The sequence below is a fragment of the Microcaecilia unicolor genome, chromosome 8 (assembly GCF_901765095.1).
Source record: "Microcaecilia unicolor chromosome 8, aMicUni1.1, whole genome shotgun sequence".
Taxonomy (NCBI): Eukaryota; Metazoa; Chordata; class Amphibia; order Gymnophiona; family Siphonopidae; genus Microcaecilia; species Microcaecilia unicolor.
The window spans coordinates 161,623,845-161,639,998 of NC_044038.1; the positions used below are offsets into that span (position 1 = coordinate 161,623,845).

At 43.8% G+C, this 16,154-nt stretch overlaps 1 protein-coding gene across 7 annotated transcripts in view; it reads left to right on the plus strand.

Moving 5' to 3' along the window:
• CYFIP2 (cytoplasmic FMR1 interacting protein 2) overlaps window positions 1–16,154 on the plus strand; it is a 107,440-nt gene that overhangs the window by 50,471 nt on the left and 40,815 nt on the right. For all 7 annotated transcript variants that reach the window (XM_030211480.1, XM_030211481.1, XM_030211478.1 and 4 more), the window contains 7 exons: window positions 1,563–1,729; window positions 2,918–3,065; window positions 6,128–6,281; window positions 10,369–10,525; window positions 11,484–11,580; window positions 13,605–13,681; window positions 15,127–15,235. In XM_030211480.1, coding sequence (XP_030067340.1) covers window positions 1,563–1,729; window positions 2,918–3,065; window positions 6,128–6,281; window positions 10,369–10,525; window positions 11,484–11,580; window positions 13,605–13,681; window positions 15,127–15,235 — 909 coding nt within the window. The remainder of the gene's footprint in view (window positions 1–1,562; window positions 1,730–2,917; window positions 3,066–6,127; window positions 6,282–10,368; window positions 10,526–11,483; window positions 11,581–13,604; window positions 13,682–15,126; window positions 15,236–16,154) is intronic.

The window sequence follows — 16,154 nt, forward strand, 5'->3', positions numbered from 1 at the left end:
ATGTTAGCACCATTCTTATAGAATTTTATAATTTTGTGTAAGACTTGTTTTCCATATAGAAAAGTGCTTTTAGAAAATTGCATAACATATGAATTTGCCATACTAGTTGGATTTATTACTTATAACCCACCCATATCCATAGTGGCAAACAAAAAAGTACATAAAATCACATAACAAATACAGTAGTTTCATCAACATATAATTACAATAAAACTAAAAAGTCAAAAATAAAGTCCAAGCTTTCTAGCCCTGTATCCTGCTTCCAAAAGTGGCTATTCCAGGTTACAGATACTGGAAGAATCCCAAAGAGTAGCAAGATTCAATGCTACCAACCCCAAGGATATGTAGTGGTTTTCCCTGTGTCTACCTTAATAGTAGATTATGAAATTTTCCTCCAGGAACTTATTTTTAAACCCAGATAACACAAACTGCTTTTACCACATCCTCTGGCAAAACTTTCCAGAGCTTAATTATTCATTGAGTAAAAAAATATTTTCTCCTATTTGTTAGGAAAGTATTACCATGTAACTTCATTGATCGTTCTCTAGTTTTAGTACTTTTCAAAAGAATAAACGATTTGGGTTTTACCCTTTCTAATGCATTCGGAATTTTGTAGACATCTATCCTGTCTCTCCTCAGCCGTCTCTTCTCCAAGCTGAAGAGTCCTTAACTCTTAAACCTTTCTTCATATGAGAAGAGTTCATCCCCTTAATCGCTTCAGTCACCCTTCTTTGAACCTTTTCTAATTCTGTGGTATCTCTTTTGAAACCAGAATTGCATGCTCAAATACACATATAAGATCATAAGAATAGCCATACTGAGTCAGACCAATGGCGCATCCAGCCCAGTATCCTGCTTCCAACAATGGCCAATCCAGGTCACAAGTACCTGGCAGAAACCCAAAAAGTAGCAACATTCCATGTAGAATCTCAAATAGTGGCAACATTCCACGTTACCAATCCCAGGGCATGCATATATGTACATGTACATGTGCATGCATATATGTACATGTACATGCACATGTACATGTGCTGAAGAGATCATGTATAAACATTCTGGGGATGTAGTTTCGGCAAAATAGGGGTGGAAGCACTTGGGTAAATGCATACATACTCATGTAAGTGCTGGTATTCTAAACACTTATACATGTAATGTGCATGTTAATGTTACTGCCAGTTTATAGAATTACTCTTATAAAGTGTCTTATCTAAAGGCAAAGAAAACCCTAAACCTAAACTCCTCAACTCCAGTTGGTATACCATGTCTCAAGACACAGAAGTGTTTTTTCCCTTTGTGATCACTGTTGTCCATTATTTTGTACTGTTGCCACGATATCATAACTCACACCCTGATAAGAGCATCTTCCTCATCCTTCTTCATTGGGACCTGCAAATCTCTTATTATGGAAAAGATGTAAGTCGCCAAGGGCTTCATTCCCTATAGGATGTTGTGGACTGCGTTTTCTTGCCCATGTGTAGGAGTTTATTGTTAGCGACGCTTCCTGGTCCAGCGATGATATCTAGCATGCACTCACTTTTTTTTTTCTGTTTTTCTTGCCATAGGTAATTGCTATGATTAAAGGTCTGCAGGTGCTCATGGGCAGAATGGAGAGTGTTTTTAACCAGGCCATCAGGAACACCATCTATGCTGCCTTGCAAGATTTTGCTCAGGTGACCCTGAGGGAGCCCCTGAGACAAGCTGTTAGGAAGAAGAAAAATGTCCTGATCAGGTGAGATACTTAACCTGCATCCCATATACGGAGCCCAGGAGAAAGAGTGGTCAGGTGAGGGCAGCAGAGAGTCAGTACTCTACGTAGAGCCCAGGTCAAAGAGAAAAAGAGTGATCAGGACAGAGGAGCATAGAATTGATGCACTAAATGCACAAATCCCAAGAGCAGGAGAGATGAGAAAGAAGTATAGGACCAATACAATAGGAATACCCAAGAGAAAGGAAGAGATCATTCAGGAGGGAGCCACCAGATCAGTATTCTTGTCTGTCATTAGAGCTACAGAAAAAAGGAGTGTGATCAGGCCATGAGCGAGCAAGCACAGAACATTGGTCCCATTAGTATATGAAGGTATCGAGAGTCCTCTCAGTTCTTAGTACTGTATGGGGACACATGGGTTACTCACTGATGCAGAAGTGAAAAAACGATTATGGAGTATAAGAGCAAGAATTTGATGGAGTGGAGAAACCAAGGACTATATTTTCAAATGTTCAGGTGGGACCTCGGTGTGTAAAAGCCATAATGGACTTTTCAGTAGCCTAAAATTATGCATGTAATTAAAATGCACACTCAACTTTGTACTCATAAATAAGGAGTATTCTGAAGGCTAGGGGAAGGAGCAGTATTCCTGGGGTATTTTTATGAATTGTGCATTTTGAAAAGTTAGGCATGGTTTGCACCACTTTTTGTGAAGAATTAAATTATATGTGTGTATGTTACATCCACCACAGCCTAATTTTTAAAGTCAACTTGTGCTGTATCTTTTTTGTTTTGAAAATTGAGGGAGGGGGTGTTTGTGTGCTTGTGTAACAACAGTTGTGTGTATTATTGTTTTATTAGATTCTTGGTATATCACCTTTCTGTGGTACAACCAAAGCAGTTTAGATATTGCATACAGGTACTTTCTCTTTCCCTAGGCAATGCTGAAGGTTCTTAGCCCACTGCTCTAACTCATGACTCATGAAAAACTAGAGTCGGTGCTTTCTTTCACAGTGTGAATTGTGGATACTGGATTCTAAGGAGAAACATCCTGATACTGAACTGTAACTCCACATTTTTAACGAGCTCTGTGGTATAACAATGAAGATGAAAAATGAAAGTTATGTTTTCATTTTATAATACAGAGTTTAGGGCCTGCATGTCTCCCCTACAGAGATGTAGTTCTACAGATCTGAATGCTTATTATTTCAGTGTCCTACAAGCAATACGGAAAACGATCTGCGACTGGGATGGTGCACGGGAGCCTCCTAATGATCCCTGCCTGAGGGGTGAGAAAGATCCCAAAGGAGGATTTGATATCAAAGTTCCACGACGAGCAGTTGGACCCTCAAGCACACAGGTATGTCTGGCCCCATAGTCCCTTGACCACTGTACATCCATTTTTTTCTTTCTTTGGTCATTGGAGTCCGAGGAGCATCACATAACCAGGGGTTTTAATGCAGAAACAACCACCATTTAAACAAGACAAAAATGTAAGAAAGCAAGCCAGCTCCATCGAGTGCCTAGTGATAACTTGAAACTCTCTCTTATACAATCCAGGGTTTAGATAATCTCAACTACTGTGACTCCCCCCCCCCCCCTCCTCAAAAAAACAAAACAATATGACAGGAGAACCAGTGTGTTGCCTTCTGCCTGGCCATCTGCCAGTGCTGGAACTCTCACTTTCCATCACCAACCTACTTCCCTGTAAATCAGGGGTGTAGCCATGGGTGGGCTAAAGCCCATCCGGCTTTGCTCAGGCTCACCCAGCAGCCAGGCACACTAATCATTTATCTGGCCCACCAGCTGAAGAAAACCCAGAGTATGCCAGATTTCAGTAGTCGGCAGCATCCGGTTGAGCTGCTAATTCTGGCATTGCAGCATGCTCGTTTTTCATGTATGCCTAGTTCACATGCGAGAACTGAGCATGCATGCAATGCTAGCATCAGCGAGTCAATGTGCTGCAATTTAGCATTCCAGGTAGCTGAAGATTCTCCATCCGGCAGAGTGGAGGATTAACCTAATGGCTAGTGCCAGGTTGATCCTGGCAACCTGGGTTCAATTCCCACTGCAAGTGCTTGTGACGTTGGGCAAGTCACTTAACCCTCCATTGCCCCAGTTACAAATAAGTACCCATATATACTATGTAAACCACTTTGAATGTAGTTACAAAAAAACACAAAAAGGCAGTATATCAAGTCCCATTTCCCTATCCCTCCCATTTCCCTATCCCTATTTGGGATTCTACATGGAATGTTGCTAGTGGAGGAGTAGCCTAGTGGTTAGTGCAGCAGACTTTGACCCTGGGGAACTGGGTTTGATTCCCACTGTAGCTCCTTGTGACTCTTCACACGTCACTTAACCCTCCATTGCCCCAAGTACAAATAAGTACCCATATATAATATGTAAACTGCTTTGAATGTAGTTGCAAAAACCACAGAAAGGCAGTATATCAAGTCCCATGCCCTTTCCCTATTTGAGATTCTACATAGAATGTTGCTAGTGGAGGAGTGGCCTAGTGGTTAGTGAAGTGAACTTTGATCTTGGGAACTGGGTTCAATTCCCACTGCAGCTCCTTGTGACCTTGGGCAAGTCACTTAATGCTCCATTGCCCCAGGTACAAAAACTTAGATTGTGAGCCCTCTAGGGACAGAGAAAGTACCTGCATAGAATATGTACATCGCTGTGTATATTTAGTAGCGCCATAGAAATTAGTAGTAGTAATAGTCATTGTAATATTTTGGTTTTGTTTCTTTTTTGAGGTGGGGTGGAGCTGAGAGGGAAGAGTAATGGGGGTGCTTAGTGCCCACTGATAACCAACTATTGGCCCACCTAAAATTTGGCCATGTACAGGCCCTTGCTCTGAGTGCTGACCCCTATGTGCCTCTCCTAGACTACTTCTGGTACCTCTCCTTTCACAGATCCTGTCCTGCAATTAATAATATTCTAGGTAGAGGTCAGGCTGCAATGTAGTCTGGAACTGGCCAAGTCTGCCACATATTCTGTAGTTGTGGGTAAAAAAAAAAAAAGGGTGGCTGCCATGGATGACTTTTAACTGAAATCCCGATTGAAACTAATCTGTTAAGCAATAATGATTGATTAACTAGATCAAACGCAACTGACAGATCTAAATCTAAATCTTATCCAATTTATTGTGGAATTCGCTGACCAGAGATATACAATAATAAGTTCAGTGCTATGCCCTGTGTGAAAGCCAGGGTTCGTTCAGCAGGGGTTAGTTACAAGCCGTTTCGGCTTCAGGCTGAATATTACCCCCAGTAAGAACATTGTAAACCACATAGCCGCCTCCATGGACAACTTGCAGTATAGCAAGCACTGAGAATGAATCAATGAATAAATAAATAAATACATGACAAACTGGACCAGACACAAATGTGACAGAAATGAGGAATCTGTTTCTCCTTTCTGTTGAAAACAGCAAAAAGACAGTACTAAGAGCCTTCAAAAATAGGAACACAGATCTTTAATAATGTAGCTTGAGCATCAGTCTTGTATTAGTGACCTGACACGGGCCGTGTTTCAGCGCACAGTGCCTGCATCAGGGGTCGATGAATTATTTTCCAGCAATTCTGATATTGATAATCTGATACACAAAGCGGAGATACCTCCCCACACAATACACTTTAAGTTTAGTCCTCTACTTCTCTTAGTCGACTGCAAAACAATTTTCCATAATCCGGAAATGAACTTTTTGTTTTGCAGTCGACTAAGAGAAGTAGAGGACTAAACTTAGTGTACTGTGTGGGGAGGTATCTCCGCTTTGTGTATCAGATTATCAATATCAGAATTGCTGGAGAATAATTCATCGACCCCTGATGCAGGCACTGTGCGCTGAAACACGGCCCGTGTCAGGTCAATAATACAAGACTGATGCTCAAGCTACATTATTAAAGATCTGTGTTCCTATTTTTGAAGGCTCTTAGTCATAGGCGCCCCGTATAAGAGGCTTGGGGAGGCTAAGCCTCCCCAGCCCAATTGTCGACTTCCGCTTGTGGTGCAGCCCACCCTCCTGCCCCGCGCATTTTCATCTTTTATTTCCGTGGCAGCAACGTCAATGAAGAAAAAGACTACAGGCTCGCCGCCAGCTTCTCCCTTCTCTCTGCAAACAGTGTCCCGCTCTCGCGGAAACAGGAAATGCATCACCACAGAAGGCGGGACACTGTGTGCAGAGAGAAGGGAGAAGCTGGCGGCGAGCCTGTAGTCTTTTTCTTCATTGACGTCGCTGCCACGGAGCGTATGGAGGTAAGCTCCGCCCCCTTTAGCCTCCCCAAACAGTTGGGCTACCGACCGTCTATGCTCTTAGTGCTTTCTTTTTGCTGTTTTGGACTTTGTCTTGTGCTTTATACCCTCTCTGTGGCTCCTTTCTGTTGCCCATTGTTAAGGTTTCGTTTTTTTTCTTAGTTGTATATGGTCAGAACAATGCTGGAATCGCTCATCGCAGACAAAAGTGGCTCAAAGAAAACCCTGCGGAGTAGCTTGGACGGGCCAATAGTTCTTGCAATTGAGGAGTTTCACAAACAGTCTTTTTTCTTCACACACCTTCTGAACTGTAGTGGTAAGTAATCTTAATTTTATTTAGTTATAGCCCGCCTTCTCTGAATCGGTCAAGAGTGTATTCCATAAAAGAAGCCAGTGAATTCAACTGAGAAGTTACAACAAATTAAAATATTACAAAAAGCCCCAGTAATAAAACTTGGTCATAATTCTGTGGAAGTTTTCAACACTAGGAAGAGGTCTAGCTGGCTAAAGTTTTTCACCCGTAATTTTTTAGGACGCCCGATAGTGTCCACCTGCTCTTTTGAGGCTTCCAATTCAGTCAGAAACAGCTCTATTGGGGCTCCAGTGCCATGAACCTTCAATTCACCACTAGCCTGGGGTTTTCCCTGTTCCATTACACAACTTCTGCTTAGGCCATACGTCACATTGAGGGCCTTATCCTATAAAGGTTATGCTCCTAAATTTACAGTTCTAAAATTTATGCTCCTAAATTTATGAGCATAATTTATGTCCCTAAATTACGAGCATAATCTATTTTGGAGCATTCAGTATGCTCGTAATTTAGGAGCGTAACCTTTATAAAATAAGGCCCTGAGTGCCTTGGGCAAAGGCCAGAGACTATTCTTTCCTTTGGAGTCCAGCAGGCTTGCACCCTGAGTCTGACCACAAAAGGGGTAATTTTGATGAGTGCCTATAAAAATGTCAAAAACTTGCACTTTACCAGAACACTAAAAAAAAACGTTTAAGCGTAATATCAAATTCTAAAGGATACATAGAGGGGCATAATCGAAAGGGGCGCCCAAGTTTTCCTGAGGACATCCTCGCAGAACATCCCGGCGAAGGGGCGGGGAAACCCGTATTATGGAAACAAAATGGATGTCCATCTTTCGTTTCGATAATACAATCAGGGACATCCAAATCGCGAAATTTAGGTCGACCTTAGAGATGGTCGTCCTCGATTTTCGTCCATCTCGGAAATGACCAAATGCAAGCCCTTTGCTCGTGGGAGGAGCCAGCATTCATAGTGCACTGGTCCCCCTGACATGCCAGGACACCAACTGGGCACCCTAGGGGGCACTGCAGTGGACTTCAGAAAAAGCTCCCAGGTACATAGCTCCCTTACTTTGTGTGCTGATCCCCCCAACCCCCCCCCCCCCCCACCAAACCCACTACCCACAACTGTACACCACTACCATAGTCCTTATGGGTGAAGGGGGGCACCTAGATGTGGTTATAGTGGTTTTCTGGTGGGTTTTGAAGGGCTCACATTTACCACCACAAATGTAACAGGTAGGGGGGGATGGGCCTGGGTCTGCCTGCCTGAAGTGCACTGCACCAACTAAAACTGCTCCAGGGACCTACATACTGCTGTCATGGAGCTGGGTATGATATTTGATGCTGGCAAAAAATATTTAAATTTTTTTTGAGGGTGGGAGGGGGTTAGTGACCACAGGGAGGGAGTAAGGGGAGGTCATCCCTGATTTCCCTCTGGTGGTCATCTGGTCAGTTCGGGCACCTTTTTGTGGCTTGGTCGTAAGAAAAAAAGGACCAGGTAAAGTTGTCCAAGTGTCCGTCAGAGACGCCCTTTTTTTTCCATTATGGGTCAAGGATGCCCAAGTCCCGCCTTCGCTACGCCTCCGACACGCCCCTGGGAACTTTGGTCGTCCCCGAGACGGAAAGCAGTTGAGGACGCCCAAAATCGGCTTTCGATTATGCCGATTCGGGTGATCCTGTGAGGACGCCCATCTTCCAATTTGTGTCGAAAGATGGGCATCCTTCTCTTTCGAAAATAAGCCTGAAACTGTACATAATTTTTCTCTGTATAAAGATTGTAGACAGGACATCAAAACAAGGGAACAACTCAGGGTCAGTCCTTCTAACTTTTAAACCTTTGCAGAGTTCCTCATCTCATCATTTATCCCTTTAAATAACCCCCAGTACCTGATAACTGATGTCCTCAGAAGTGCTTTTGTATCCAATCATAAATCCTCTGTGTACAATTCTAGAATATTCAACAATATAAAGTATTTTGTTCAAAGTGCTGCTGCCACAGACCTGACACCAGTGTGGGGGGCGGGAAGCTTGTGTGGCTCTCTGATCCCCAAAGCAGGCAGGATTGCCATTGCACTGGTACCAGGTCTGTGGCTTCTTAAAATCTAGATCATATCAGGTGAAGTTGTCAGGTTCTTCTCACCATCCTAGTCTCTGACTTCTGGGTGCCTCAGAGCTCACTACTATCTCCAATCCTGTCAATGTTATGATGGCTCCGTTAGGTGAAATACTGGAGGCAGTGGGGTTGCACTCATTTATGCGGATGGTGTCACAATCTATATCCCTTTCAAGATTGGTCTTCCGGAAATTGTCCCTAATTAATTTACAGATTACGCTTGGTTTTGATTTGTTGGGCTTCCGAATTAAATTTAATTTAAATAGAGATAAGACTAAATTTCTTGTGGTAACCAACCCCTTCTACTGTACTGTATATGATTTACCATTGACAAGGTGTCCTACCTCCTAGACACTACGTTTAGGGTACTAGGTGTATAATTGACAAGTCATCTCACATTTGAGCCTCAGGTTTCCTCAATAGTGAAAAAATCCTTCAGGTATCTTTGGAAGCTGAGGAGAATCAGATCGTATTTCTCAGCAGACATCTTTAGACTGCTAGTTCAATCCTTGGTTTTAACTGAATTCGATTACTGCAATTCCATCTATGCTAGATGTAAGGAGAGTGTCCTAAAACAGCTGCAAACAGCCCAAAATACAGCCACTCCATTATTATGCAAGCTGCACTGACTGCCCATTAAAGGCAGGATTATTTTTAAACTAGCAATAAATGCCCATTTCTGTAAGAAATGAAACGGGCGCTAGCAAGGTTCCCTTCCCCTCCCCCTCCCGTCATCGGCATACAGGGACAGAAGAGGAAACCTGTGAGGTGTTGCATCCACGTTGTCATCCGTCCCTCGCACCATCCGACGTTCAGTGTGTGTGGTTTTGTGCATTTGTGTTGCGCCGGTGTTGGGCGCCATCTTCGTTTCGTCACGTTGGTGAAAATCGGTGTGGCAGTAGCGTCCTGACATTCCTGTTCGGCGCCATTCGCATTGCAGAAAATCGCGACGTCAGCGACATCATCACATTCCTGTTCGGCGCCATCTTGTAAATCGCTCCGGGCGTGACGTCATAACGTTGGACGCGAGGGCGTCACCACCATGGAGAGACTTCACCACCATGAATCCACGAACCCTTCATGGAAGTGGCTGGAGCTTGGGGCCTCAATAGAACGTTGAGGTAGGGAATTATGTCTGGAAGGGGCGTGGCTGGGGGCGTGGCTGAGGGCGGGTGTATGAGTGAGAGTGAGTGGTGCTGACAGGGTACAGCAGTGCAGGGCTTCAGTGGTTCCCTGCCACACTGTGAGCTTCAGAATTGGAGGTGAGAATTATTAATATAGATTATGTGTTTTTGTCTTTCATATATTATATGGCATGACACCGGATTACATGCAGCCCTTAACTATTCCCCTATGCAATATAACCCCTGGTTCTAGGGACTACCTTAGACTTCATCTTCCAGATTGCAAGACAAGTATGCTATAAGTTGGATCACTTTGCAGACTTCAGATACCAAGGTGCTAAGTGGTGGGACTCGCTGCCAGTGGCAATCAAGGCTCAGCCTGATTACTTGGTATTTTGCAAAAGACTGAAAACTTTCCTCTTTGAGAAGTTTCTACCCATTGATGGAGTGTGTTAGATTCTAACTAGCCATCAATGGTTTATTATTTAGTTCTTATTTGTATCTTATTTATTTATTGTGAACACTTATTTGTATCTTACTTGTGCTATTCTGCTCTTACTGGATATTTTGTTTATGGTATTGTAAACCTGTTTTTTTATTTATCGTAACCTACATTGAACTCAAGTATGTTCGGGATAATGTGGGCTATAAATGTCAAAATAAATAAATGATACTGCCCAGATAAATGCTTATAAATATTGGCCCTGCAAATTGCAGCAGCATGAAACTGTGGTACGACAGGCACCACTTCTCTTTTATAACAGCTGTCATGGGACCTCAATAACATCCGATCACTTTTGTGGCACTGCCGTTCTTCCGGATTTATGAACCCATCATCTGCTGTTTTATTTCAGAAGCCCTGCAACAGTGCTGTGACCTATCCCAGCTCTGGTTCCGAGAATTCTTTCTAGAATTGACCATGGGCCGACGTATCCAGTTCCCCATTGAGATGTCCATGCCCTGGATTCTGACGGATCACATCCTGGAGACGAAGGAGCCTTCCATGATGGAGTAAGAGACTCGTGGCTTTTGGAGGTTGTAAATGATAGGTTACAGAACCAAGAGCACAGAAACATGCATTCGAGTATTCAGTCAGATTCATGTGTACTGCTGAATGGGACAGTAGGTTGGTTTTTGTATTTATAGGATGCCCAGAGCAATTGAGAAAAAGAGAGAGCAGCTATCTTACACTGGGTCTTTCCGTAATACATATGAAGTGCAATCAATGGGCCAGTGATGGCAGATTGTGGTCCTCAACAGCAGAGGCGGACTGAGAGTACCCCCCCCCCCCCCACACACACACATTCTACCACCGCCCCCGCAGCCCTTACCTTCCTCCATGTGCAGCAGCATGTCCTCTGATCACCCCTTTCCCACCTTCTTCCATCCCTGCTGCTGGCCGCTGCAGCTCCACACTTTAAAATGGTGTCTGTGACCTGTCACTGTAGTCTCACAAGAGTTCTCGGCCACCATTTTAAACCACGGAGCCGGCACAGGACATAGGCAGAGGAGGTGGGCAAGGGCAACCGGGCAGAGCTTCTTGGTCCCCTGGAGTCTCTGGGCCCTTGGGCACTGCCCGGTTGTCCGAATGGTCAGTTTGCCCCTGCTCAACAGCCACAGCCCACTCTGATTTTTAGAGTGGCCAGAGTCTGCAGATTAATTATGGTTCTGGATCAAATGTGTGTAAGTGTATCCCTCTAAACATTCCTTGTGGAACTAAACCATTCCTGTTTGTGACACTCAGCAGTCCCTGCCACGTACTCTTTTCTTCACTGGCCTCCTACTTCTACTGGTGGTATTTGTCTTCTTAGGGTGTCTCTTGAGGTGTGGCAGATGGATGCCCTTGTGAAATCTGCAACTTGAACATTCTCTAGGAAAAAAATGGGGTTTTTTTTCTCTCTTTCTCGTTCTTGTCTATCAAGAAAATGTTCTGTTGACATGATCCGACAGCTTATTCTCTTATCCTCAGGTATGTGTTGTATCCCTTGGATCTGTACAACGACAGTGCATATTATGCCTTAACCAAGTTTAAAAAGCAGTTTCTCTATGATGAAATTGAAGCAGAGGTGAGTCTTGGGGCTGCTATGGTGAACTATTTATTATTACAGTGAAACCTCTGTTTTCGTCGATAATCCGTCCGAAAACAATCGGCGAAATCCGAAACTGACGAAAACCGAGGCAATTAATGAGGACGTCCATCTTCCAATACAAATTGGGAGATGAACGTCCTTCTTTTTCGATGAAATCCAAGGCAACCAACAAAAACCGAGACAAATTTCTAGTCGAAAAAATCAACGAAATCCAAAACCGAGGTTTCACTGTATTATTATTTATACTGTTTATTGTAAGCCGCATTGAACTCAAACTTGTTTGGGATAATGTGGGATATAAATGTCACAAATAAATAAACTGCTGCACAGATCCCTAAATGTAAGTAAATTCTGCAAATGCTATCAGAAGGACCCTCTGATCAATATAAATGCATGTTTACTGCATTAGTGTAAAGAATGGAAAAGAGCTTCTACATTTGTGTAGGGATTTTTTTTATTTTGGCCCAAAGCTTTACAGACATCTGGAATGGCATCATGCCTCCATCACCCTACAGTATTTGCATCATTACATCTCAGGAGATGTCATGTAATGGGTGGCCATGTAGGACAGTTCTGTTCTTTTGTAGTGTAATCTCTTAGATCAGTGAAGTGTGTACTGTACTTTGTTTAGTACATTTTCTGAGACTTGGGTGTATTTTCTGAATACTAAATGTCTGTGCATACTTTAGTTGCATAGGACAGATTTGTTGGAGAGCTTTATTGGGGTTGCGGCTGGAAACTGTGCACGTGCATTTAATTTTCAGAAATGTGTATGTGTAGTAGGGATGTGCATTTGTTTGAAACAACATGGTAAACATTAAAAAAAAAAATTCCCATTCCTTTTCATATCATCTTAAAACTAAAATGACAGAACCCTCACCTAAATGGCGTTAAATGTTCACAGTACAGAGTACCCAACTCTCTATAGTCCCCCCCTTCCCCCACCAGCTCTAGCCAGGGCCCTCGTGCTTGAGTGAGGACAAGAGTGATGCCCAGTTGCTTGTCACTTCTGCTCATTGCCACACTGGGTTCAAAGTGGCCCTCTTGACCCCCTAGAAGTAATTTCATGGTGGTACCATAGGGTCAGGCTGCCAAATATGTGCAGCTTGACCGCCTAGCTTTAGTAACTCAAGATTAGCACTAGGGATCAAGGGTGCCAATTTAAACCCAGCAGGGCATTGAGCGAGAGTGACTGAAGATCAGTGGTGCAGAATTCCTCTAGGGGGTAGGACGTGGACAGGTACAGCAGGATTGTTGGGTGTCCAGGGCAATGTCTTCGGGCCACCTTCCCCTGGTGGAGCAGGACCTCGAACAGATTTCCAGTGCAACAATCTTTGGGCTGTTCTATGACAGAGCAGGTTGCCAGGGTTTGGCCTGCTCTACTAGGACCAACCTACGTATTTTCCCATGGTTCTGGCATCCAGGTGAGTAGGCACCTAATGTGGGGATTTATTTTGCAAAATATAAAATTTTACATTTGCTGTAGTCTGTTCAGTGTGCACCGTCTTGTTTCACACCCGTTTGATGCATCTGATACACTTCTGATGCCATGATGGTTTTCCTTGGAACTCTCAGCTGGATTAAAGTTTCCCACCACCCCAAAGAGCAACACTGGTTCTCCTTCATTCAGTTGTAATGTGAATGTTCTGACCGGTTATTTATGGTCCTAGCACACTGACTATGAGGTAGTTAGCAAGAGCAGAGGTCCAGGGTGCAAAGGATTATTTGGGTTGAAAAATGATTGAAATGCAAGTGTAGGCTGGCAGCACAGCTCTTCCACCATCTGGCTGGGTGAAGGAGTGAAAAGGGGACCGTGTGTGAGAAGTGGAAGGTAAAGAGAAAAGAATTGGGGTTGAGGTGAGGACAGGAGGACACACACATGCTTGATTACCTTGGGCACCAAAGTGCCCCGTTCTGGATCTGTAATGTGTATGCTGCGTTTCGAAGTCTATAGACTTGACATAGTCTCTCTTTCATTGATTGATTTGACTCCTTTCCAGGTGAACCTATGTTTCGATCAGTTCGTGTACAAGTTGGCTGATCAGATCTTTGCATACTACAAAGCTATGTCTGGCAGGTAAGGCAGCGAAAGAAAGATCTCAGAATCGCTAGAGGGTTGCTTCCTTTTCAGTGGGAGCTGTCGAGTCCCTTATCGGACTATCTTAGTCACAAGTGAGAAAACTGCTGAACACATTTGTTAAGAAGAGCATTTGGAAATACTGAGCTTAGGAGTGGGAAACAATTTCTAAGATTTAAGGAGCCCCTTTTACTAAGCCGAGTAGGCGTGTACACTCATCCTACGCGTGTCAATTTTGAATTACCACCCAGCTACTGCGTGGCCTGAGCAGTAATTTCATTTTTTATGCGCGCCCACTGTGTGCCTCGGAAAATGTCTGGTGCATGGCGCTAACCAGGCGGTAATCAGCATTGTATACATGCTGACGATTACTGCCCGGTTAACACGTGAGACTTCACTGCTAGGTCAGTGGGTGGCGGTAAGATCTCAGGCCCAAAATGGACACACACTAATTTTTATTTTGCCACACGTCCATTTTCGGTGGAAAAAAAAAGGCCTTTTTTGCAGGTGTGCTGAAAAGTGGACCTGCGTGCGTCCGATACATGTGTCTGCACCAGCGCAGGTCATTATTCGGCGCACCTTAGTAAAAGGACCTCTAAAATAGGTACTGGGTGCTCATTTTAAGCTGGTCAGCAAACTCGCTTGCTTTAACCCAGACCAGTCTTTTAATGGGTCCAGGCCAAATGTTAGGTGAAAAGGTCCATGAAAAGGTTTGTACAGCCCGTGGCTGCTTAAAAAATACAGACAAAAACAATGGTTTTGAGTATTGATTTTATTTATTCTTGTCCTGCTGTTTTTCTGCTCCTTTAAACGTTTAGCTCAGTTACTACGGTCGTCATTTGGGCTTTCATTCACAGCTACTCGGGGTTTTTCCTTATTTTATAACCTCGTTCTGTCCCAAATTTTAGCCTGACTATATTGCAGCAACAAATCTTGGCCAAGGGCCACAGAGACACAATTCCTTCAGGAACATAGTACACTGTGCAAACATGGCCACTAGGTGTCATTTGTCTTACAAAGCCTGAGATTCCCTGCTCTCCCAGTTGGAGTTGTAGTGGGCAGAAGAGAACTACCTGTGACGGATCTGTCATCCAGACGATCTTAATGAGTCAGCTGATTTAATAGTGATTGGTCAGAGTGATTCAGAATCTGAAAGAATACAAGACATTTAGGAACCCTGAAGGTTCTGTCATGTATTTGTATTAGATAAGTCAAAGTATGGTTTGGAATATTCATTATCTTCAGTAGCACACACACGCTTATACAAATTTACATTTGCTTGAAGCAAGTGTAAGTGTATTTTCAAAGCATTTAGACTTATAAAGTTGCATAGTAACCTATGGAAGTTTGTAAGTCTGTGCTTTGAAAATGAGCCCCTGTGTCTTCCAGACATTAACCCAAATAGTGATGAGATGTTTTATTGATGGTCCCTCCTCCTCTTCTAGTGTCTTGCTGGACAAACGTTTCCGTGCAGAATGTAAGAACTATGGCGTGATCATTCCCTACCCACCTTCCAATCGCTACGAAACTTTACTGAAGCAAAGACACGTCCAGGTATAAAGAATTGTAACGGAACATTTTAATCTTTGGCAAAGCAGGTTAATGTTTTATTGTTGAAAAGGTGTATGTTCGTAGAGATCATTAAAAGCCTGTACTCTGAGCAAGAAACATATAGGCTCATTTTCAAAGCACTTAGCCTCCCAAAGTTCCATAGAAACCAATGGAACTTAGCCTCCCAAAGTGCTTTGAAAATATGCCTCATAGTATCTCATCTGCTGAGGTGCATTTCCAACTTTCTCTCACTTCTCTAGTGTCTCTTTCTTCTCAGTCCCTCCAACGTCCCAAGATGAATCCATGATTAATCCCTAGTTGCCTAATGGAGGGATGGATGGGAAATCATTGAGATTGAACCCCTTTGATGGTTGGTTACCCCCACTTCCACCGAAGGACTTGAAAACAGCTGCTCTATGATAGTTCCAGATCTTACCAGACAGGGTGCTCAGACAAACTCTTGCTGCCTTGGACCCTGTGATTCAACCCCAGTGGTACACAGTAGCATAGCCAAGGTTGGGCTCAGGTCCACCCAGTAGCACCACACCTATGATGTGGCTGGCAGGGATCCCCAAGCCCCACCAGCCGAAAACTCACAATAACTGTCCCTCCTGCATGCCTTGTAAATAGCAGATCTTCGCCTGCAGTGAGCTGCGACTGATAACTTACTGCTCACATCGGCCCCACAGCCTTCCTTCTGTTGTATTCCCGTCTATGCGGAGACAGGAAGTTGCATCAGAGGGAAGGTTGTGGGGCCAACATGAGCATTGTGTATTAGTTGTTGCTCGTTGCTGGTGAAAATCTGCTATTTAAAAGGTATTCAGCGGAGGGGGGATGTTTGAGAGACCATATGGCATGCAGGCAAGTGAGGGACAGACCAAATCACTTGTGGGGCGGGGTTCTTCTGCCCACCCATCTTGGG